Below are 26,810 nucleotides of genomic sequence, written 5' to 3' on the forward strand. Positions count from 1 at the left end.
CTTCATGTGGTCAATTGTATGTCTATTCACATGGATGTATGAGAAAAATGTGTGCTATGTGTGTTGCATAGTTCCACAATTTTCTATTAAATCAAGCTTGTTATTTGTATCATTCAAATGATCTAATCCTTGCTGATTTGTCAGTCTGGCTGGTTGGTCAAAATCTAAAGGAGATGTATTAAAAACTCTATTATCATTGTATTTTCATATAGTTAACCCATTTGTTTCATAGAGTTATAAGTCTCATGATAAACCTTAAAACTTAAAGTTCTGCTGTATGCCTTATCTTTTTGCTTTATAGTTTATGCATATTGTTGTGGGAATCACACCTGTTACCATTATATAATATCACTCCTTATCTTCATTAATGCTTTTGGTCTAGATTTTCACTCTTAACATTAAATCACCTTCCTGCATTTTTTTAGCTATTTTATTTTATTATTTTAACCAAAATGGTTTTTTGTTTATTCAGCCTACAACATGTGGTGGTAATTGATCTATTTGATTTATTATTTTATATTATTTTATGCTTACTATTTGTTTATTTTGTTGTTTTTTTCTTGTTTTTTTCCCCTCACTTCATTTGGAATTCTTATTCTGTTCACAATGATATGTAAAGCAGTATTTCTCGATTAGCATATCAAGTTCAGTATTGATGATGGCTCTCCTGGGACAGCCTACTTGCCCATTTTATCACTGAACCCCTCTTCCCTCTACTACTTTTAGGGACTTTTAGCCTCCTTCCTTTCTTCCTTCTGCTTTCCTCCTTCCACAATTCTTGGGTTTTGCCTGAGTAGTTGAAAAATCTTAGTTGTAGGTTTTTACGAAACGTTCACTATATAGAGAGACATAAATATATACATATATATTCAAATGTATAATTATATATATTTAATTTTAAGAACCATGTCTTATAACTTCTATTCTAAGTCTTGGTTGTAGAATTGTCATCTTATAAATTAAAACAAGTTGCTTAACACTGTTTATTATACTATTCTTCTTTCTTCTTCCTCTTCTTGGAAAGAGATTTGCTTCTGATTGAATTCTTATGAGGTTGGGAGTACTTCCTTGAGTATTTTCTGCAGGTAAGATATCAGTACATGGTGGCATAGCTCTGAATCCTCAGATGTTGACAACTACTGTTCTTTTTCCTTAACATTTGAGTATTATATTGGCTGGCATAAAGATTCTTGGATCTTTTCTTTTAATAGTATAGTCAGATAATCTCTCTTTTGTAAGAAAGCTATTTTTTGTTCTTGGTAAAAGGAAGAATTTTTTCATTAGCATTGGAGGTCAGACATTTTCCTGATTATGTCTAGGTGTGTGGCTTTTTGTAAAATTAATTCCGTCTGAGTCTTAGTGAACCCATTCAGTCAAAAGACACATGTCTTTTCTTCAACTCAGGGACTATTAATTCTGTTACTTCCTTGATTATCTCTTTTTATTCAAGCTTAACTTTTTCCCCATCAAGAATTCATCTTCTTTGCATGTTATGCCACCTAGATCTTTCTATAAATCTCTTATTTTATTGCTAATTTCTCCCCCCCTTTTTTAAATTATCTAGACAACTCATTCAGTTCTCAGTGGTGGCTACTCTCTTTCAATTCTTCTATTTGATTTTAGAACGCAGAAAATCATTATTGTCCATTCAAGTAATTATTATTCTTACTTTCTAATTGCACCTCCTTGAGAATACTCATTACATTTAAATTACCATTCTCTTCTATCTCATTCATTAGCTCTTCCTTAATAATCACTACCTGTTCAGCTTGACCTCCTTCCCCCAAGTTACTGAGTCCATGAAATAGGTTCCGCTTTCCAAGACAAAGCACTCTGCTCATTGCTTCATCCCAGCCTTGTCTACTTCTTACTTTACTTACTTTTCTTGCTTATATTTTTCATTTCTCCATCTTAGTTCTCCTTGCACTTCCCTGTAATGCAGGCTTTGTTACACCACAGCAAGTCAGGATTTGAGTTTCTCCTGAGCTGTGGTAAACTGGAGGGTTGTGGATGACATGGTGATTTCATGAGCCAGTGATTATACACTAGCATACCTGAACCCATTCACTGAGAAGAGCATGAGACCAGGTGCTAAGACTCTCCAGGTGTCATCGGGAGAAAGTCAGTTCCTCCCAAAATATGAATGCTTGGAACAATTTATCCTATCGGTACACCACCCTCCAACCTTCCCAAAACTGTCGGCCCACAGAGGAGCAGGTGAAATGTTGGCAGATGTGCTCTTTTTTGCATGGCTGGAGCACCGCTGGCTCATGTTGGCCGAGAACTCTTCAGTGGCCAGGAATCTTCTGGATTAATGTCCGACCTGCTGAGATCTCTGCTCTTCTCCCTTCGCAAGGTTAATGAAGCCCCACACTTGCTCTCTTCTCTGGGAAACTCAAAGCTTCTAAGGTAGTAGTCAGCTTATTTAGGTGTTGCCTTACTCTGGAAACTTTCTATCTTCCCAGAATCCATTTATATAATTTTAAATATTGCCATCAGGTATAAAGATTTAATCTTATACAAATTTTTACTTTTGCCTTTATTTTCTTCGTGTTATTTCTACCGAATCTAATTTTCTCAGTGTCTCAGTCAAAATATCTTTGGGGTTGAAATGGTAGGTCACAATAATGGGATAATAATGTCCTGGTACTTCATCTACAAAATTCTGTAACATGGACGACATACTTAATAAACTATAATGAAAGAACCAGCCACTTAGAAAATGAGGAGGGAATTGAGATATGGTTGCCGGTGGTACGAAGCGGAGATCACATTCTGTTTGTGGGTTTAGTGGTAACTCACTTTCCATGAAGTAAACCAAGTTCTTTATTTAGCCTCTCAGCTGCGACAGGTCCAGGTTCTGTAGCTGAGGGATAGCTCTTGCCCAGTGTTGACACAGCCAAGCCTGTTGACATAGTTAAGTGGTGCTTAGCTATTAAGCAATCTCGCCACTCTGCCAGACTTAGAATTCTCTGGCAATACAGCTCCTTTCAAATCCTACTCAGCTTCTTGTTAATTCCATTTGGGGCACTCTCTTAGCTGGAAACCAATTTCAAAAAATGTGTTGAGTCGTAATTCTTCAATTTAGACCTGCTTTAGTAGTTTCTTAGCAAAAGACCTAGGAGTTCAGCCCATTGGCTAAAATGTCTTTTGAAAATCTTCTGCCTTAGAGCAGTGGGAGACAGTAGGGGCTGTCCTGGGAGACATAACCGAAAGGATACAGAGTTGGACCGGTGTGTGGTGGTCAGAGCAGAGGCAACTACAGTCATACTTTTCTTTGGATGGGCAGTACAACCAGAGCTATTTGGTAGAGTCCTGAGGAGGAGTTCTGCTTCCTCATCGCTCTGACTCCCCTGGGAATATTTCTTTCTAGTCAGCACTGTCCTTTAACTTCAGTGTCAGATTGAAGGGTCCTCCTTTCCAAGACAAACCTCTCTGTTCATGTGCTGAATCCCAGCCTGTCTACTTTTTTCCTCTTACTTACTTCCCCATCTTTTATATTTTTCATTTCTCTATCTTCCTGGCCCCTTCCCACTCTCTTACATGCATGATAAAAATCCTGAAATAAACCTTGCTCCAATCTGACCACCCTCTCAACACACCTCCATTTTCTTCATCACTTCGTCGCCAGTCATCTAGAAAGCTGTCTTCGCTTCTTCACCTTTCATACCCTCCAAACTTCTGACTTTTCTCCCACTCTTCTTAAAACACTATAAGAAATGTCACCAATGGCATCTTTGTAATGTTCTACCTTCTCCTCTCCTGCACAGAATTTAATTTATTTACAGAATCTTCTTGGAATGATTTCCTCTTTTTAGAATTGTACATTTCTTGTTCACTTGCAATATCTCTAAGCACTTTTCTTCCTCCCTTTTCTGATCTATTTTCACCTTGTTCCTAAGTCAGGACTAGAACTCAGGTTTCCTGAGTCCTGGTTTAACTCTGTTTCCTTGACATTATTTAAAGATGTTGGCACACTCATTCATTCTACATTTATTGAACACCTACTAGATAGAAAAACCATCGGGTTTAATTTCTGGTGGCTTTACTATACTTGCTTCTTAGCATAATTTTGTGATTATTTTTAGAACATTGTTGCAAGATTTTAAAAACTGATTTGGGCTCATCAGTATGGCATCCACCTGTTCACTATCAGGCTTTGAACAGTCTGCAAGGTGTGATTAAAGAGGCACTTCCTAACAGCTCCAGTATATCTTTTCTTCCATTGTGCTGTGGTGTCTGAATTACCCACCATGACTGAGTCATTTTTTTGGGTGGAGACATTGTTACATTATTGCTTTCTTTTTAAATTTTTGAATAGTCTTTATGAGGGAGGAAAATATCTTTAAGCTGTGTATAACTTCATGACTTAAATTTATGAACAAGTTAACATTGAAGAGAGAGAGTGATTGAGGTATAAGACAGGATACAAGACACAGGGGATAAAATAGCCCATGGAAGTTAACCAGGGCAGGAGGTCTGGGTCGTCTCACACATCACTGTTACAAGGTGGAGGAATGAAAGAATAAAGAAAATCAGGGAGAGTAAATTGAGTCAAGTGTCTTTGCCTTGAAAAGGCATGTGGACTCATTTTAGGGAATGCAGCAACTGGACTATTGTATTTTCCAACCGATGTTATTTTTAAATGTAAGGAATTTTGAGTTATCCTTGGTCCTATCTGTGAATCGGCCGAGTAGCGGCGGTAGTGCAGAGGGCTTGGGGGCCACCTGAGCCAGCGCTGCCTTAAGTGGAGCAGGCTCTTGGGTATTGACCGCTCTATGATGACTACCACATGGTGATGTATTTTGTTATTTTAAGGAGAAATTGAGTTATTCCAAGGAGAGACAAGGGCGCTATCATATCTGAACAGGTAACTATCTTCAACCCTTCTTTTCGAGAATTGCTAAGAAAGAAGATATGAGCTAAAATTTCTCCCCCAATAATTTCTGAAGACTGATATCACCTGTGAGGCTCTTTTAAACAGCCTGTGGACCCCTCATCCCTGAGAATCTTCAGGAATTCTGGGCCCCAGGCATCTGCACGCGCACGCGTGTGTGTGTGTGTGTGTGTGTGTGTGTGTGTGTGTGAGAGAGAGAGAGAGAGAGAGAGAGAGAGAGAGAGAGAGAGTTTGCAACTCACAGCCATTGTTGAGTTTGATGAGATAAACTGCAACCCTGGCAAGAAGCAGGGAGGCCCTGCTTCCTGGTGCGAAGCACCGTCTAATTCCATTTAGGAAGCAGCCTCTACCAAAGCTGACAGCAAAGCTTCCTATGCACGCTGCCAGGGGAAGCGCGATGAGAAACAAAGGAAACACCCTCTGCAGAAGCTCATCACACAGATAGGCATCCTGGCTTTCTTTAAAAACCTACCATTTGGGCCCAGTTTCCCGCCACCTCTCCACAGAACCTCCCTGTCACAACATCCCGCACTCCGCTTTCCCCGTGATGCACTAGGCTTTCCTGTCCCCCAGACACCTGTGTTCACACTGTGCTCACTGCACAGATTTCCCACCAAGGATGAATGCGAATATCTCTACTGATCACTGCTGCCCAGGGACCTTTCCTTGCTCTGAGCTCTGCAGCAGTGTGTTCTGTCACATAGCTGGTAAGTGACTGAGCCAGGAAAAGAGGTGTTGTTGATTCCAGTCCCATATCCTTTTCACCGTGCCACGTATGCTGCCTCCCCTCCCCTATACCATGCTGTCCTGTGAGCACTTGCCACCTTTGCTTCCCTTCTAGACTGTAAGCCAGCTATGGCCATAGACAATAGCATATTCATCCTTGTACGAAATCCCATAATATCTGCCGTAGTTTTCTAAAATGAGTTAAACAATGACCAAGCAACAAAAATTAGTAGCTGCGGGGGGTATAATTTTAACCATGGCTCATGCTAGCACTCGGACAGCTGGACAGGTTGCACTTCATAAGGCATCTTAAGTCCTAAGTTTCTAGGCATCATACTGTCAAATGTACCAATGTCCTGTAAGAAAAGTCTACATCTTGAAAAAAAAAATATTTCACAATCAGCTGAATAAGCCAAATTTTAGCAATTACCAAAGAATTAACAAGAAATTATAGGAGAAAACTAAATCTATGAGCACTGAGATTTTGATATTAATGAGGCATATGTCCCAAGACCTTTTCATATCCCTAAGTATCACTATAATATATAATTTTCCTCATAAAAAGCAGTAAAGTATAACTGAAATATTTAAACGATCCCTGTAGACCCCTAATGGTTCTATAGAAACAGAACTAAAGTCATTTATAATGCTATTAACATAAATTCTGAATGGGACACTGACTGAAACATTTTCAAACATCACTTTTTCTTGTTTCCCATGCAGACCATATGGTGTACTCATTTCTTGTCTGTGCAATCACTAAATTTATCCAGAACTTCTAACTTCTAAGATACATCGAATTTTAAAAATTGTTTCTCTTTTTCTTAATTTGCATCATGAGAATCTATGAAGGAAGCAATTGGCTTCCTTCAAGGGTCACTTTACACAAAAATGTTTTATCAGTTCAAAAAATTATTTTGTACTTGTAAGTAGGGAAAAAAATTGTCAAGGCTGCGCTGCAATGTAGGTGCAAGCTGGAAAAGCTCTTCAAGTTCAGCTCATTACTAGCCAGGTGACTCACTCACCCCAGCCTTCTTTCATGATCAAAATTTCCCCCAAAATGATATATTAACATATGTTTAATAGGAGCATTCACAAATAGTTGAAACTGCAAATGTTTAGTCTGTGAATACAGAGATTTACTATATTTTGTAGTAGTTTTTCTTTCATTCTTGCTTCTTTTGTGTTTTTCAGTGTATCCATCATTAAAAATAAAGAATTTACTTATTATTGACTATGCAGTTACAATTTATTTTCTCAGGGCTTGTGATTTATATTACTGCTTATTCTATGCCAGGAATCCGATACATGGTAAATATTTCGTCTCTGTCACATGATGCGGCACCATCATTTGTTGATGACTGTCCTGAATTGTATTCTTTCTTGCTCAGGCATGAAGACAGAGTACTTGGCTGGGAGCAATGAAGATGGCTTTAAGACACAGAACCAAACAAAATGGTCAGGCTTTCAAAGACAGAATTTGTAGTTCAAAAATTCACCTATAGTAGTACTAGTCCTAGTCTTTGATATCATTACCACCATTAATATATTTACTAAATGTGTGTGTGTACATATACACACTTATGTGTGCATATATATGTATGCACAAACACATACATATATATGCCTGTATGTCTTCAATAAAAACTGAATGCATGTATGAAACATTTTAAATAGTTCTGTTTTATACATGTATTTTTTATTTAGCTGTTTTAAATTTTTTAGAAGCAGCGTGACCCTTTTAAAGTAAATAAGCTGTAAAACAGAAACAGGAAAACTGGCTCAAAGGCCTGCTGTATAGACAGGATGTGCCATCATTTTAAGGAGGCAACTCAGACCTCAGAGCTCCAAATAGCAGAGCTAGGCCCAGAAACACCAAGTGTGTTCTCAGTGTTCCTAGGTATCGGATTAGGAGATAATTAACAGTGATTACCTCAGTAGCATCTCAGATGGAATAAAAGGGACCTGGAGATATAAAGCTTGAAGATAATAGAAATAAAGCATGATTTTTCTAATGTAAATGTTCATAGATAATGGATAGTAACAAGAATCTCCCATTAGTATTATGGAGCTGTAGTTCTCTGAATTCTTGCTCTGGCATGAGCATTATATAGCTTTAAGTAAAAATTTAATCAAAGCCATTATCTTAATAAAAGCACAGACATTCAATTAATCTTTTAGTATTCTATGTTTATGTCTGAAAAAGAAATACTACCCATTACTCTTAAGCCACTCTAAACAGATGGCACTATCATTTAATTTGTAACAAAAATCAAATGCCATAATGCTTTAGAGGAGTTAATTCCATTTCTTAGATCTAGTCTTCTTTGCCTGCCTTCTTCCTTCTTTCCTTCCTTCCTTCCTTCCTTCCTTCCTTCCTTCCTTCCTTCCTTCCTTCCTTCCTTCCTCCCTTCCCTCCCTCCTTCCCTCCCTTCCTCCTTTTTTTTTTCCCCTTTCCTCCTTTGTGAAGAAAATATCACTACCTCACCATAACCCATTTTAACATGAGTTCAAACATTTTCAGTTTTAACTACTGGTGAATGATCTCATATAAACTGTAGCAATACATAGTTTTGCAAGAAATTTGAATCATACAATGAGACTGGTGTAAGAGAATTGCTTGGCTAAAAATCAGCCTAATTTTTGCAAGCTTTCTACCAGCTAACATTTGCATTTCGGTTTCCTGTTATTGTGTTATATATGAAAGTGGGTAATAGAAACAGGCAATGATCATATAAAACATAGCAGCCTAGCATTTTCATTGAAGTCACATCTCATTCTAATAAAGTTTTATCTAAGGTGATGAATAGTCAATGATAAATACATCTGTTATGTCTATTGTATACCACTATCATGCTTGTCTCTATGGATGATATAGCATAATGAAAAAGAATATGGTCCTTGACTACAAACAACCTAAAATCTAGGAGCAAAGAAAAATTAACTACATGAAATTAAAATAAGTTTAAGTCACTGTAAAAGCAAAATGATGATTTGTGTTCATCATAGAATGGACACAGAGTTAAATGTGACTTGCCCACGCAACCCTTCTCCAATGTACCACATCCACCCCAGTCGCTCTTCCTCCCCTTCTTCTCTTACTCTGCTGTCTCTTTTTATTACCTGCTTGAAATTCTATTATCCATTTATTCATTTCTTATTGTATTGTTCACTTGAATGAAAATAGTAACTGTCTTATTTACCGGTAAAACCTCAGCCACTAAGGTAGTAGCTGAATACATATTTGTTGAATGAATGAATTAACGAGTGACTATCGCCAAATTAGGAAAAGATGATTACAGACTAGTTGCACAACAGGCAGCCCACCTCTATGCAAATAAGATATGTGTGGCTGATGATGCCTTCTTGTTTACCATGACACAGATTTTAGCTATTATATGTGTTAAGATTTTCATTAAGCAATAACTATAACAATGAACAGCCATACAATGATATAAAAGAAAATAGACTGATCACCTTTATCATTTCTTTAGGGCTTCTGCTAATCATTGACATGGCTCTCACCCTGATTTCTTTTATAGCTAGAAAAATCAGTATTGATTTTTATGACTTCATTGTATATTATATCAGGATGACTTATAACATATTTAATGTTCAAACAGTTGTCCATTCCCTAATTAAGAAGTGAAGACTAACAGTAAAATGTTAATTGTATATTAAGGTTTTATATGTGTATGTAATAATAAAAACTGTACTAAGGTTGGATTTTTACATTTTCAAAAATTCTAAATACATTAAGTGTTCTTGAAACACATTGTATATTCTTGGTATCGTTGAAGTTGGGGGAAATAGCATAGAGATATCAAAGTATGTATATTCTTTTGTAAATGTCAATACTTTATTGATCAAAACTCATAAATTCATCTGATAGTTATTTTTTTGTGTATATTTGTGTTTTCAATGTAGAGTAAGATATTTATCTACTGTGCCATAAATGCAAGGTGACTCAAAGATATTTCTTACTCTCACCTGTTGATTGCCTGCAGAATGCTCAGCAAGCACTGCTTTATCCAGGATTAAATACTGGAAGCAAAGAAGGTTAAGACTGTACAATTGTAACTGATTACTTCTCAAAGAGAAATATACATGATTTTGAATGTGCTTATAATATAAATGGCTCTTACCCCTGTAATATGGATAATTCAAAGTTAATGGCATAACCATAAGAATGAACTTATGCAGGATTCAAATTATTGGGCTGTCGGAAAAGTCATGATGCATTTTTGCAACGAAAAACATAGAAAAAATACGTCATGACTTTTCCGACAACCCAATAGTAGCAATTCTATATTCTAAAATATATTTTTTGTTAGTTCTCATTACTATTCATGCAGCCTTAACAAAATTTAGATTTACAGCTATTCCTTTTTTCCCCTTTTTCTTTAAGCTGTTTTAGGCTATTGAGTTCATCCTACCAAATTGCTCCCAAATCTTGGAGGTAATATTTAACAGCTATCCCTCACTCACCTTGGAAAACATTTTCTCTACTTTTTCATACTTTAAACTAATTGTTAGCTTTAATTAAATTTGAAATAAAACAAAGAAATAAACTAAAAAGCCCTTTGGTGTGAAGAACTGATACAATAAGATTAACTTAAAAATTCACAAATGATAACCCTTTTCTATAATGATTGATTTTATAACCAGTCATAGTAAGATTTCAGCAAACTTTAAGTAAATTCAATTGTATAAAATAAATATATGATTCTTATATGATAAGCATGAAATTATATAAGGACGTTTTATAGACGCAAGCCTGTATTTTATGTTGTCTGACCATTTTTTTCCCCACTTACAAGTATGTAGCTCTCATCTTTTCTAACTAATGTGTCTTTGAAAATGTATAATCCTGTAGATACTTTTCAAATATTTTTTATCATGTGACCTGGTTATATACTAAATAATATCCACTTATTCAATAAGTTTCTATGGAGGAATAAAAATACAAGTATATATAAAATCTTGAAAAAGGATGAATGAGGAAATTAATTCTCTGAAGGATGAAGCAAGTAGGTGTGATGTGAATGGGGAAGGTATTGTGGATGGAGGAAACAATATTAAATTCTGGTCTGGTAGTTAAACAGAAGTAGATGAATATGACTGTCCTAACATTATGTAGTGACTTTGACTGTCTATCATGGTTTTTATGTATCATACAGGTTATTTGTTTCTTAATTATTTAGAAACAACTGTGTTTCTACAATGTAATAATCGCATCATCATTTTATCCCTTAATGGGATCTCTATAAGGTTTAGGAAAATCCCATTATGAATAACATTGGCTTAAATTAAACATTGTGGAGGCATAAAATTATGCATGTGCTTTCTGAGGGAGCTCTGCATGCTCTGGAAGGAGACAATGAGATGCTCACAGCTGACTGTGAGTGTGGATGGGCTCTGGTCTATTTTGCATCAATTGAAAGATGCAATTCTGTCTCTTTGGCCAGTTGCCCCATGATAACATACCATGACATAAGCTTCCACTCATGTTAGGCCCAGGGCTAATTGACTATGCAGGTAGTTCTATTTTCTAAATGCCTATTTTTGTTTGTTTCCTTTAAAAAAAGCCCTACATTTTACCTAATAAACACAGCACCTAGCAACAAAAACAAGGGAATTATGACAACCAATCACCAGAAGAGATTTAGCCAAATATTATCTATAATAAATCCTGGAAATAATCTCAAAGTGAAAAAAAATAGGAAATAATTAAGTGAAACCAGGTATATCTATATAATGATATACTTAATGATATTTAAAATGGCATTTTTCAATAAATTTAATGACATAGGTAATGTACATGATATAATGTAGAAATGAAGGGTATAAAACTAAAAATAGCAAGAATTAAATACGTACACAAATACTTTGTGTAAGTATTTTTATACAGAGAAAACTGAAGGAAATATACCTTTTTAATAGTGCTGTTATTTGGTTGTTGTATTAGGAGCAATTTTTATTCTTCTTTGTTGAATAATTTTTCAATATAATTTATTCAAAAATTATTCCATAATAATGATGTCATCATCCTTTTATAATCAGGAAAAAAATCTTAAAAGTTAACATGTAAAGAAAGATTTAATGAAAGGATATTGTATAAAATATATTAAACAGTTGTTATTTTTCTCTTTCAAAGTAAGGCAAAAAATATTTTTTTAATCTGTAACAGGATGGAAAAGAGATTCATGTGAAATTGTTTTCAAATATTGTGAGAAGCAGTGTGTACTCTACCTCTCACTAGGGATAATTTGGTATAAAACAAAAAGCTAGAATTATTTAAGTGTGATATGTATGAGAACCCTTGGTAAATCATTCAGTATATGTTTCTTAGTTTTAATATTGTCCAAGAATGATCTACATAATCTCTTTAGGTCCTATTTAGGCTTGTGATTCCAATTATATATGTAATTAATAAAGTTCATCCTTTAAGTCTCAAATTGTCATTGATTCCACATTGTAAGAATTCAGAGATATTGTTTAAACTACAACTAATTCCTTTAAAAATGTTGTACGGTCTTTGCCTTTTCGTATATGCATTGTCTCCTAACATAGCAGATAATCTTTCACTATGTCATTAGTTCTAATTGTGATAACTATAAAGTGATAATTAATCAACAAATGTTTGTTGCATACACCTTTTATGTCCCAACAGTTCTAGGCTCTGATACTTCAGATTAGTTTTATTGTTGTCTTTTCTGGGTTATATGTGTCTGTCAATATTAATATCTTAATCCATTGAAATCTCCTTCCATCCCTATTATGTCTCCCCATATGAACTTATAAATTGCCAATGACTCTAGGTGGTGTATCTATTGCCTCCATTTTAGAACTTACCATACCTGATTTCTCTGTGGTATTTTATATCAAGAACTATATCTACGACTCCTTTATTGGAGGTGTTTTTCTCCATTGTATTTTCCCTGGTTGTTCTCTTCTCTCTCTGATCATTGCAAGGGTTTTTATACCTTACTATTAATGATTCTTTTCTTTCAGTCATCTCCTGCATTCACAAGACTTCAATCACCATTTACATGCTAACGACCCTTAAATCAATTCTTCCCTAACTCCTCCTGAGATCCAGACTCCTATTCACTCAACCAGCTTCTGCCAGCTAGGTGTCCTAAAGGAACCTCAAACTCAAGTATCTAAAACTATTTATTCCTTTCTCCAAAAACCTATTTCTCTTGTATTGCCTCACTTGATTAGTGAAGTTGCTATCCCCCAGCAATGACAAAGACAAAATGTTTCTCAATTTTTATGCCACAACTCCAGTTTACCCTAATCTTGGAAGTCTTTTATATTCTTCCTTAAAATGATATTCCATTGCACTTGAAGTTCTTGATTTTCACTAGCACTTTTCACTGTAGACCTTTCTCTTTCACATTGGTCTCCTTGTTTGCCCTATATCTTATCCTACTCAGCCACAGACGTACATGGAATAATGTTTCTAGAGCATGGATCTAAATACGGGGGGGGGGGGGGCAGAAAAATGTGTACACATTTTAAGAAAGGAAAACTGTATTAAAATTGTAATACTCAATATATACCGGTAACAAACGATGAATACAAGTCACGTTTGACATCGGCAATTACAAGAGGTGCTCAAAGTGGTTCCCATCAGCATCCAGACGCTTCTGATTACGACAAACTACTGCTTGAGCAACTTTGACTGAAGTGTCCACTTGTGCACATTCTTTTGGCACCCCTGGTATATGACCTTCCACGTTTTCTTATTGTCTAAAGTATAAGGCACAGAATCTTTAGAAAACTGACCCTAAATTGGAGCTGAAACATTTAGCCATCTCTCCTCCCTGCTCCCTCATGCGCAATAGTTTCCTATTTCCCATTACGACATGCATTTGCATTCTTCCAGTCTTTCCTGTGTATTCCTTATTCTTGTGTTGTTCCGCAGGTCCTACTCCAGCCAGTTCCATTTTGTGAATCCTTCAAGATTCCAAACTACAGTCACCTTCATTATTGCCTCCCTGACCCCCAACACACACACACACACACACACACACACACACACACACACACACACACTTTAGAAGTACATAAAAGTAACCACTCCACCACTAATTTCCTATTCACTTTGTACACACTTTAACTCAAGCAAATTGTGGTTGTTTTTATGTCTGTTTCTTACACTAAAATGCTACTATTCATAAAGACTTCATTATTTGCTGCATAGGATTGCAATTATCCAGTTAAAGACATCAGTCCAAATTCAATAGCTTTCAGTATTCCCACAAATCTCCTACTTGTCAGAGAAAGGACAAAACAGTAAGGAATGTGTGTGTGTGTGTGTGTGTGTGTGTGTGTGTGTGTGTGTGTGTGAGAGAGAGAGAGAGACATTTGTGATTTTCACTGTTGTATGTTAAAATCTAGGAATATTAGCAACTGGAAAGGTATGAGTAAAATCTTTTTTGTAATGCTGGCTGCTGCTTTGACCGAGTCCTCTAAAAACCTAATTAGGTGCTAGTGGCATCTAGATGTTATTTACATAACCAGTGAAGTTCACCACAGTATGCTGATTTTAAGTGAAGAAAAAAAAAAAAAGCAAAATTCTAAACGATCTAAATTTAGCAGTCTTTTGGGTACTTTACATTTGTTGAATATTGCAAAAGTAAATACCCATCTGTTTTTAGTACTAATATAATTTTGTGTATCAAGCAGTTTGAAGATTTTTCCCCCATGCAAGCTTCATCAACTGTTTTATCAACAATGTAGGCTTCAGGCTCTTCCATAAAGTTGAGTTGGGATAAATGAAAGATCCTTGTCGAATTCGTAATCATGTAGGTATTCAGAGTGAAAGTGAGATCATATTTTAATTTAATTTCAGTGCCTCAAGATATTTTTCTTTATGGGCTATATTACTGTTCTATGTTTACATATTCATCTTTTAAGAAAGCAAAGCTCCTCCTAATACATTTCAAATGAAGCTTTCCTGGATTTGCGTAAATACATTTATATACATATATATATAGTCACTTCTTTCTGCCAGGGTCTCTTGAATTATATGAGAGTTTGCCCATTATGACATAGTCCAATGCTAAATTATTTATAGAGAAATAGAGACATATTGTAATCCCAAGCTATTTATATGTTTTATTGACTCTGATAAACTTTAGTGCCCTGAGTGTATAATTCAATTGTAAGCTCTTTGAGGACAAGGTTGATGCCTTAGTAATCCCTACATTTTGTGGAAAGCTTCATGTTAATTATTAGGTGTTAAATAACAATTGATATTTTCTTATACTATAGTCCATGAAGATATAAGGGCATGTCACAGCCACAGCTTCTTTCTAAAGGAAAATAGCCACAGTGATATTTTGTATACAAACTACCACGAAAGCAGATTTCCTGGCTGCCTAGACCACAATTCATTGGACCCAATGTATCCAGAGCAAAAAGCAACCACCTATATTCTAAATAATAGAGGCCAGCAGCCTTCCAGGCAGTGGGGTGCCATAATTTGGGCAATAAGGTGACTCAGTACTGGACAGTGGCCAGCCTACTCATTTAGCCCACTTAATTGCAAGCAACAGAAACTGACTCTGGCTGTCAGAAGTGAAAACGAGATATTGGCAAGATACAAGATGTCTTAGAAGGGAAGGTGGGAAGAGCTGGCTTAGAAAAGGGGCAGAAACGAAATGGGTGCAGAGAATGGACAGCAAAAATTGTCCAGGTGACATGTCACCTCTACCAGTGCTGATGTCTGCCACTGTTGCTATTGTTGGATGCTGTCAGGAGACACTGCACCACACCCCACCATAAATAAACTTCAACCGTCATTCTGATTGCAAGATTAAAATTTTTGGCTGGAGCTTCAGTTGGCCATGCCTAGATCAGGTGCTTGTTTCTTGGTCATCAGAGAGTAGAGAGAGAAAATCTCTCCCTTCAATGGGTTACATAGTGGCGGTAGTTTCTGTGTCCCACCAATACTTCATCCAGTGGGCATTTCCCAGGGAATAAACAGGAAGGGCGTGAAATAGAAAGGACAGCCAAAAATAATCATTCTGTTTGTATTGCACCTCATCCTCTGTGGGTTTGATTATGAAACTTATATTGCAATTGATTCTATAGTAGACAGTAGAAAATAGAATTAGAGAACAAAGCAGGCAATACTGAAAAAAGGCAAAAGTGAGTAGAAGTAGAGATAGAAAAAAGAGATGCTGAGAAGTCAGAGCACATTCGTTAGTATCACAGAGTCTCTAACTCTTAATAAACACCAACTCTTAGAGGAACAACAAGAAAGTAAGAGCTGCTCTTTGTCAGTGGTGAGTCACCAGAGCTGCTCCCTTTACCAAAAACATTTCACTTACTTTCTTACTTCTCCATGATGCTTGTATTAAGCCCCCAACAATGGGGCTAGCCTCACCATGGCTCCTTTCCTTGACACTTGAAAGACTTTAAAATAGAGACTCCCCTTTTTACATACACAAACATGCACGCGTGCAAACACACACACACACACATTTTATGACATGCACTCTTTCTTATATACCACACAAGTATAAAAACATCACTGATAAGGATTAAATAAAGCAGATAGCTCAAAATCTTGGGTAAAATCTATCTGGAGTTTGTGAATATCACACTTGAAAAAGGTCATGTTTCATATCTTCCCCATTGCACTCTTTCACACAAAGACTTTTCAATGCAGTCACCTCACTTTTAGTATCACCAAATTCTTTTCAGCTCAAAGACGGAAATCAGTCTACAGAGCTGGCAAAACAAAGGCCTAGATAGTTCTTTCTAGCTCTTACAGCAGCAGGAGGAAGAAATCCCTTAAGGAACTGTACCAACTTGTTATGGATGAGTTCCCCTTAGCTGAAACCATTCATTGCCAAGGGATTGAGGTTTTCCCCACTACGTTATTTAAAATTGCCTGAGCAGTAATTCCTTCTGCTTGGATTTCATAAAGTTCCCAGGACAGAAGCATGACTTCCCAGGACTCTCTTCATCCTAAATGTGTCAGCACAGTGAACGCTCCAGGGCAGAAGGCTACTTTACACCAGCTTCCTCCTGTTGTAGGTTAATCATTCACACCAACATGGGATTATAGAGCTACTGAGGTTTTTGCTTGTGGTTGTTTTCTAACTCTAGCCCTCGAAATCAGACGCTAAGTGAATAGACCAACAGATGTATAAAATATCAATTGTTATACTGTTTACACTAATGCTTTGCATTAAGTAGACAAATGCCAAGCTGTCTGAAGTCTGTAAAGAATAAAAACTCCTTATTATGCACTTAAATACTCACTTGCCCTTATCTAAAATGAATCCATACACAGTAGTGCAAGCGACTGCCTGCACTTCATTACCCACTAAAGTCTTTTTAGTGTGTTCTGAGCAGTGATTGGGAAGCCTGCTGAGTTTCAGTTTGGCTCAGCTGGTCCACAATTTTGAACCCCTACTGGTGGTATCAACAAAGCATGTACATAGCCTATTGCTCCATATATTAAGATTTTCCAGGTTACACTCCATAACCTTATTTAAAAAAAAACAACAACAAAACAAAACAAAAAACACCAACTATGGCGAACACTCGTTTTGCATGATAGATAATACTAGCCTTCGAATTCACAAATAAATAACATCTCATATATAAGGAAAGATTAAGGTCTTTGGGGGGAGCTCAGTATAAAGAATGCTAAAAAGAATAAGCCATTTTCAAAAATGTTTTAATGTAGAGGTCTTTGAAGTATCTTAATTTCTGTGAACTGTGGCCAGTGTATGGTTCTCAAAGGACATTTGTTTCTCCATGAAGATAGACATATGGAACCTGTGTCAATCTTGATTTTGGAGAGGAAAGAGGATGATAAAAGCTAAGACAAGAGAAATAGAAATGGAAATATCTTGCAGAGGCAAGGGAAAATCATTGTGAATCAGAACAAGGGATAAGTGCAAAAATGCAAGAATTCAGGCAAACAGAATGGATTATGACAGCAAAAGTCTCACGGTGTCAGATCCAGTGAATAGGGTGGCTGAGGACACACCATAATGTTTTTATTTGACAGAAATTGCCATATACCAAAAGCGATGTGTGACACGAAGCGTTGTCATGATGGAGGGTGAAGTAAAGACACTCGTGAAAGAAGACTTCCAGAACTGCTTCAGAAAGTGGCAAGAATGATGGGATAAGTGTGTCTGAAGTGAGGGGGAGTATTTTGATGGGGGACTGTGGGTAGGAGATGTTCATTGGCTGGTTTATTGGGCAGGTGCATCTTCTCCAACTTCACTACCACAGCCAGATGAGGCAGTGAGTGGGTCTCTAGTTGGGATTAGCCAGTAGGTTCAAGATAATCTGAGGAAATCTGAATCTAATTCCATAGGGACATTGCAGAGAGGAAGATTTGAAATTTGAACAGTTTTCAGAGCTGACTTTTATCATGAGAACCCCCACTTGGGAGTAATGAAGTGAGCTGGTGGAGAAGTAGCTAGAGAACCAGAAGGTCGTCAGAAGGGATAAAAATAGTGCCTCAGAGAATACCTAGCCATCAGAAATGATCTAAACAGTGCATGGCAACTCTTGTCCATTGGTTAAAAATGTCAGCTTCTCAGACTGTGTGGGAATGAGGAATACTGACAGCAGAAGTGTCAGAGGAATGGTACACTAGGGAAGTGCTGTGTGAAAGGAAGGAAAAACAGTAGTCACAGGAAATGGTATTTAAGGAATGAAAAAGGAATGCAAATTCCATTTGGCTGGTAAAAATATAAGCAGGTTTCCCCACCAGGCATCAGGAATCAAGGACTGGGAGTTAACTCAGGGTTAGGGAAGCAAACTCTACAAAACCCTCCAGATTCTGAAGATTCCAACTGAAAGGGCCATGGGCAGCCTGGGACCTCAGGAAGTTGTCATGGATTGAAAGGCCACAGGAGGGGACAGTTACCCTCCATGTACTTTAGCTCACTGATAGATCAAAAAACTGATTCCAAACTCCACTAGCTGTCGGGTAAGAACTACTAATAACTTCAGCTTATTATGGTTCCGTGGAAGGGAAGAAGCAAATGTTTTTTGCACATTTAGGAATTTTTTATTCTTCCGTTCAACACAGTATTTATTTTCTTTAGTGTTTCAGGCTCTATGTTAGGGGATCAAGCTGAAAGAATAAGATAACATCTCTCAAAAGACTAATAGTCTAGTAGAAAGAGAGAAAAAAACCATAAATGGATAATTATGAAACACTGCAACAAATGAAGTAATAAAGAAACATTATAGAAGTATTCAAAAGGAAGAATCCATCCTATGCTGAGGTAGGTTGGGAGGATTGGTCATGGAGGGCTGCTCTGAGGGGTGTTGTTCAAGGAACAAGAAGCGAAGGACATTCTGGGCAGAGAGAAAAGGGAAGGACTGAAGTGAGAAACAGAATGAAGAAGGCTGTATGTTTGGGGAGGAGAGAACACACAAGCAGTCCTGTGTCATCTTAAATTTAAGGCACAAGGGAAGTGGAGTTTAAAAATGTGTGTGTGTGTGTGTGTGTGTGTGTGTCAGTGTGTTGTGTGTTGTGTGTATGTGTGTGTAATATTTTATACACACACACATACACTGCATGATTCTATACTTAAAACATTTTATATTCATATTATTTATTTGTTATATGCATTCCCCCCCCCACCAGATTATGAAGTATTTTTTGTTTTATTTTGTTTTTAAGAATAGGGAATAGCATATTATACATCTTTAAATCCCCATTGCCTAAATAAGCCTAGTGCCTAAAACAGTTATTAGATTATCCTATACCCCCTAATTGTGTGCTCCCAATTGTATTCTAAGTAAATAGAAATAAGAAATTCAGCGTTACTTTATGCAATGTGAGCTCTACCAATTCAACACTATTTGTTGAGTGCCTACTATGTACCAAACCCTGTGCTACATGCTCTGAAATAATCTGAAACAAGAGAGCCTTATCAGGACCTTTATTACACTATATTCAATATGCAGTTATCTTTGTGCCTGGGTTGTATGTCCTAGTAGATGCTGCTTTCCTTGTTCCATTCATCTTAGTCTCTAGCAGAGACCAATTGCAATGCCTCATGGTCAACAAATATTTTGTTGAAAGGATAGAACCCACATTGCCTGGAATGGCACTACCTTTCATTTTTCTAGATATTTGAATATCCTTAGAATCATTTTTTAAGTTTTAAATGAAATGTGTGCTGGAATATTTTACCTATAATAGAAAATAACACATTGCAATGTAGAGTTTGATGTGTTTCAGCAAATGTCTACAATCATATAAGCGCAACCACAATCGAGATGTAGAACATTTCCAGTGCTCTCAAAATTTTCCTTATGTCTCTTTCCACTAAATCCCTTCCCATCCCCCAGTTCCAATCCCAGCAGCCATCGCTCTGCTCTCAGCATAGTTTTTCCTTTGTGGAATTTCATATAAATGTGAACATGCAGCATTTACTCATTTATGTACTTTTTTAACTCTAATGTTTTCTTGACTAATTTCAAGTTGTTGCATGATTCAGTATTTTGTTTCTTTTTATTGATGAATAGTATTCCATTGTGTGGATATGCTACTGTTTGTATTTTCATTCACATACTAATGTATATTTGGGTTGTTTACAATTAGTGGCTGTTTTTAAAAAGTTGCTGTGAAAATTCATGTGCAAGTTTTTGTGTGGATACATGTTTTCATCTCTTTGATATATATCTCAGAGTGGAATTGTTGGGTTGATTGGAAAATGCATGTTTACCTTTATAGGAAACTGCAAAAAAGATTTTCCAAGGCAATTGCGCCATTGTTAGAATTCTTAAGTCTGAAAACCCATTGCAAGAAGGATGCATGCTACAACATAAGTTAATTGAAAACATCCCCACTCCAATGTACAGTCTTTGCATTTACTAATAATTCTGCCTGGAGTACTTAACTATCTGGAGTAGTTAACTCTTTCTGTCCTAGTTTATTGATACAGAAGGATAAATGCATCACTGTTGCCTATTACTCTGAAGCTACATCTAGTCTTACAGGTATAAACGAAGTAGAAGCCTTTTATACTTCTAGTTTACAATTGATGACTGAATTTCACTTTAGGGAGCAATTTTGTTAAAGAAGATGATGGTTTAGGACATGATAATGGAAAAGAAAATTAAGAAGTTGCAATAGGTACTCAGATTGATCTTCTGGGCCCCAGTTCTCTCTATCAAAAAAGTGGACATAATAAAATGCTAGCTACTTCCTGACATGTCATGTGAATTAAGACTTAGGAGTTCCTTAGTGGAAAACATTTTATAACTGGTAAAATTTTTCAGTGGATACATTGAAATGTCACCTTCTAAGAAAGCCATTTTGAAAAGAATTGTACAGAGTGAAAATTACCAGGTAAATTGGAAAGAAATGTTTCTTACAGTCAAAAATTTCATTTGTAATTTAGCTTATCAAGAAATTCTCACAATCTCATTCTCTAGTGCTTTTTCCTTGTACAGGGTATGAAACCAGTGAGATTTGATGTCCTAGGGAATAGGTGGAACTGTTTCTCCTACAATGAGGTCAGTGTAGGGGCCTCAAAAGCAGCAGTGTGTATTATTAACAGACCCCCATAATGTTTAACTGGAAACATATTTGTTACTAGAATTAAAAATTATCTTAGGGCCCAGATAGAAAATTAAGCTTTAAAAACAACCAGTTTGGGACAATGGAAACTACTAAAATAAACAGCCTACTCAGCACTACCTTATCTAGCTTTTGCTTTGTTGTTGTTTGGTTTTCATAGGAATTGATTCCAGAGCTTCTTAATTGCAGGCAGACACATGGCTGTTCCTCACTGAGGTTGTCAAAGAAGCCAAATTTGTCACTAGCTTGCTTTCATCCTATTGTCAGCACATCACAAGTCTTGTCTAGTACCCTCACCTCATGTAGCACCCACAAGACCGCCATCTGCCCTCATTCCTTTAAGGGCTTCAGTGCTTCCCTGCATGTCCTATCACACACCTCCATCACAGAAAAACCCATTCTGTGGCCTCAGCCCTTTCTTTGGTGACCACATGAATAACAAAAGGGTTAACAGGTATTAAAGAAGAACACACACACACACACACACACACACACACACACACGAGCACTTGCTGTAGGAGAGGTTGCAAATCATGGTCAGGATGGGTATTATTAATATGTATAGGAAGAGAATATAAGCTTGGTGATCCAAGTAGACTTTTTGTGAATTAGACACTTTAAAAGACTTGCTAAGCTGTTCTTTTTTGCATGATTATCCACCATTTTTCTTGAAATGTAACTATATTTCATATCCTGAAGATTTTGGGGATGGATTAGAAATTGTCTAAAATTTATTCATTTCAGTAAGATTCTAAAAACTGGCTTGTTAAGAAGGGCAACACCCTCTGATGCTATCACTAGAAAATGAGGTCAAGATGCTTTTAGATCTTGAACATTAATATCAAAAGTGTGAGGAAACCAGGAAAGTGTGAATATTATAGTCTATCCATTAATTCTCCAAAGTATACAGACTCATTTTTATCTTCTTATTAACCTTACTACATTTCTTGGTATATTAGAATATTCCTTAGTTGTCTATCAAACAAAACTTTGCAGTTTACAGAACAGTCATTGATTTCCACAATAAAGTTGGTAAAAAGTTGTTTTAAAAATTTCTAAGTAATCAAATTATGTTTCAGTTGGGTATGAGGATTGTCAGCAGCTGGTTGGCTAGTAGGAAGATGAGGAATATATATCTGAACACTATGAACCTTACTCATAGAAGCACACGAGGGTCAAATTATGGTATCTCAAAATAGAGATGGATGACTCAAGTAAATATCATTAACAAAGGATCATGTGGTTTTCTTTTCTTAAAAAAAAACAAACTTAAAAACTTTGAACAAATTCCAAATTGTTAAATAATGGGTAAAAGGCATTCGTTTAAAGTATTCATCTAGCAAGAATCAACAGAAAAAACGTGTGACAGATGTTCAAAGTGAATTATAAAGACATGGTGGTCAATACTATTGATAGCCACTTAGAAGCCTATATCAGATTATTAGTGTCTACTCAATTGGAACCAAATAATATTTTAACTTTGTTTCAGTAATTCTTATTAGGCCACCTTCCATGTATTATGCAATTCAAGTGATCTTTAAATTATTGTCAAGTTCTACCTTAAAGAGAGCTTTCACAAAGGACATGCAATTCATATCATCTAGAGTTACTGTCATTTCTAGGCTAAGTCCCATGGAAATTCATAACTTAAAAATGAAAGTCACAAAGATGCAACTGCCTTCATAATGCCAATGTAGCAGTTATAAATATTTCATGAGCATTGCACGGGCAGGGGCAGATCTCCATTTCATGAGTTAGAATTTGTACAGCTAAGTCTCCAGATTTTACTATTCATAATGCATAGTATGCCCTGTAGAGCATTCCATATAGTGCTTTTTTAATATTTATGTTTAATGAAGAAATTACTGTTCTGAAAAGAGAACAAGCCAAGCCAAAGAATTTTTTTTGTTAAAATTATTTTGAATAGAGACAAACTATTGAATAGAGACAAAAACAATCAACAGAAATTACCTCATGGCAGTATCTTAGCACATCAATGCATAACTTTTAGAGGAATCCAAGACGACGGACCAAGACACATTACACCTAAGTGAAAAGGTTCTTTCTAAAGGTTATAACATTAGAAATCTCATCTTAAAAGAATTCGAAAGGTTAAAATGCAAAGAGTAACTTTCTTACATAAAAAAATATTAATTACAAATGATATACTCGCCTACTGTTTCGTAGTTTAAATATCTGTCTGTATCTTTCTGGGTTTTTCTTTTATTCAAAAAACATTTTAACTTGCTAAGATATTACCAAGTTCAATAATGAATTGCTATTGCATATTTTAAGGTAATTTATCAAAGTGCCTTATCAGTACCTGTCAGAATAAATTTTGTGCTAAAAGTAATGAAAAAAAGGACTATTGTATCTGTTGAAATCAAAGAACATTACTACAGCTCAGTTATTTTCAATGGAAAGGAGAGGTGATTGCCCTCTAAATTATACTTGTCCCATGAGAACACAGAAGCCTGAAAAATCACAGGAAACAGGCACAGGAAAATGTCTATTCCTTGCTTTTAAAAATGAGCATTTGATATTTTATTTCATTTTTGTCATTTTGATCAATTCTTTCAAGTAGATGAATGTTGAAAAGTGCTGCACAGATCTTGGTAACATTTACAAAAGTAAGCTAAAGGTATTGATCAGCTCATGTGTAATCCCAGGCTGAATTATTCCATATTAGCATATGCTGTATATCATAATTAGATTGATTAGGAAGTCACAGATTTTCTTCCGAATATACTTCAACAAGAGTAAGTCTTCTAATAATGAAAACAGGCTTCAGATTTAATAGCATTCACCTGGGAGTCAGCAGTTTAAATATTTTTTGTTAGATTTGAACCAAGGAGGCCAGCAGGCATCCTGTAATGTTTCCCAAACTTACCACCAGAAGTTTCTGTTTTATCGCTGCTATTATTTAACTGGAAGTGGGAAACACATTCTTTCATTTGTTTCTTTGTAATTTTATTTCCCAAAAGCTCCCTTGAGGCATGTAACCTTTATGTGATGAATTTGCAGTTCACTTGAAGTGCGTTAACCTTAGTTCCCTAATGAGTCCAGGTGTAATACTGAGGAGGAATTTGAGAAATAGATCATGGAGATCAATGTCAAGTTGGATTTGTCTTGCAGATCTCCAACTTTACTGTTGTTTCAGTACACATTTTGATCACAATTCTTTAATTATGTTCTATATTTAACTGACCTATTTGAACAGGATCCAGAGCTGGTGCGTAACATCTGTCGCTGGGTTAGACAAGCTGTTCAAGTTCCTTTTTTTGCCAAGTTGACCCCAAATGTCACTGATATCGTCAGCATTGCAAGAGCTGCAAAGGAAGGTAAGAATTCCAGACTTGCATCATTTGCCTAGTTATGTAAGTATGGGCCTGAATTATGTAGCCATCTAAAGTATATCTCTAGCCACAAATATATGTGTATATCTTTGTTTAGAGTTTCGAGAAAAGTATTAAATTGAGCACCTGATCTCACAAATGCAGTAGATTCACACCTACACAAACTTATAAGTGGACTCCAAACTTTCGCCAGAGAAAACAAGAGCATTTATAATCTTTTCTCATGATCACATCTTTCAAACACAAAGAATTATGAAACAAAACCAGTCACAGCAAACCACTCTAGAACAAATGACCTCGTAATAGAACAATCCAACAATAGCATTTGAACCTTTAATGAAGTAAAAAAAAAAAAAAAAGGAAAGATACCAGCTTCCACAATGTGAAATTTCTTATGAGTTCCCATTATATTTATAAGGCCTAGTACACTGCCTGAAACACAGGTTCAGTAACTGTCTCTTAAATACATAAATCACACTGGCAATGCATGATTTTGCAAATCATATATGCTGTGTTCTATCCAGTGGAAACGCATCCTGATTTGCAAAAATATTGTAAATCACCTGGAAAATAACACTGAATACAAAACATTTGACATCCATAAATCTGTATAATAATTGGAAACGTGAAGTGGTGGTAATTAAAATTTTTATGTCTAGCATTTTAAGCATAATTGTAGGAGTGAAATTAGTGAAGATATTTGATGGGATGAAATGTTCTCAACAGGAAGCAGAGTGTGCTTTTCCTGGACTGTGTGGGTGTGAGTAGGTTTTAACAATTGCCCCTTTAAAAACTGCAGGTATATGTTGATATGTTTTTCATAGGCGGTGCAGACGGCGTTACAGCCACCAACACTGTCTCAGGTCTGATGGGATTAAGAGCCGATGGCACACCTTGGCCGGCAGTGGGCACTGAGAAGCGGACTACTTATGGAGGAGTGTCTGGTAGGTGTGATGCTGTCTTTCTGCATTTTGCTTTCTTGGAAGTTGCTGAAAAGTCAGAATGTCTTGTCACAAGCAAGGGCATCATGCCTTTTATGATCCCAAATTGTTCTAACTCATCACTGGTTAAAATGTCTAATAATTATTACCGATGGGGGAGTTTGAGTGCGAAGCCTGAAGTAACTGATAGCACAAGATGAGAGAATACTGCGTGAGATAGGGTTTCATGTGAATTCTAGCCTCTCATGGTCTGCTTTCCCCAGAATTTCTCATTGTCTTTTCAATTATTAGAAAGGGCTAATACCAGGACCTTCTTAGGGGAAAACATAAGGACCCTGATTATAATCTTTTTCGTAGTCTGGATTAGTTTCCACTTTACCTAGAATTCTGAAATCTATCTTCTTCAAAAATTCTTGCTTTCACAACTGTCCCAAACCAACCATTAAAATGTTGCCTTTGTAGCTTCAGCTAATGAGACATTTACAAGCCTCACACCTTTGCACACTCTTTCTCATCTCAAACACTTGCATTTAAAACATATGAAGAAGTTTTTATCCCAAAGCCCTGCTCCGCATATTTGCCCTGTGCACTCTGTTGCCGTGACAACATGAACTTGGTCTTGCAAAGACAATGCTGGGAGGTTCTTGACTGTACTGGTATGGGGATTAGTCTCCTTGGTGATAGAGACAGCGGTGAATATACAAAACATAGCAGTGTCCCACTGCTCAAGAAAGCATTGCTGAATCAGACCAAAACGTGCTTTTGGAATAGGCTGGATGGACACAAATAAAGCACTATCCATGCTGAAGCATTGTGTTTTCAGAGCGCGAAGTGTGTCTATGAGCCGTGGTTTAAAAAAAGAAAAAAAACGTGATTATATTCTGCTTGTAATTAAATGCCGTTCCCATTCCCACAATGTCAGGAAGAGGAAGGCAGGTGAGCAGCACCTGCTCAGGGTCCAGATACAGCTCTTTTTTTATCCAGAGCTATCACACAGGGCCTTAAATATTATTGTAATGCGGAATACCATGCACCGCGTCAGCGTGTGCCACGGGAAGGAGTCAGGAGACTTCAGAGTAGGGCTGGAACGTGCACTATGTTTTCTGTCAGCCCATTTCAATTTTTCCAGCCTGCCATGTTGACAGCGAGAGAATAAAGGAGGTCACAGAGGGTGCTGAACATTAAAAATTAATAAAAGAACTATTGCAGTAGTATTTTATGTAAGTAACACCATTCACGTTTTCTCATTTAAGCTGCAATTCCTGAATATTCTTCCATACTATAACTCAGTATATAAAACC

At 36.5% G+C, this 26,810-nt stretch overlaps 1 protein-coding gene across 1 annotated transcript in view; it reads left to right on the forward strand.

Moving 5' to 3' along the window:
• The window catches only part of DPYD (dihydropyrimidine dehydrogenase), an 870,205-nt gene that overhangs the window by 608,446 nt on the left and 234,949 nt on the right, over positions 1-26,810 (forward strand). The window contains exons 20-21 of the mRNA XM_019648865.1: positions 24,433-24,553; positions 25,393-25,512. Coding sequence (XP_019504410.1) covers positions 24,433-24,553; positions 25,393-25,512 — 241 coding nt within the window. The remainder of the gene's footprint in view (positions 1-24,432; positions 24,554-25,392; positions 25,513-26,810) is intronic.

Source organism: Hipposideros armiger, unplaced genomic scaffold (assembly GCF_001890085.2).
Source record: "Hipposideros armiger isolate ML-2016 unplaced genomic scaffold, ASM189008v1 scaffold_127, whole genome shotgun sequence".
Classification (NCBI taxonomy): Eukaryota; Metazoa; Chordata; class Mammalia; order Chiroptera; family Hipposideridae; genus Hipposideros; species Hipposideros armiger.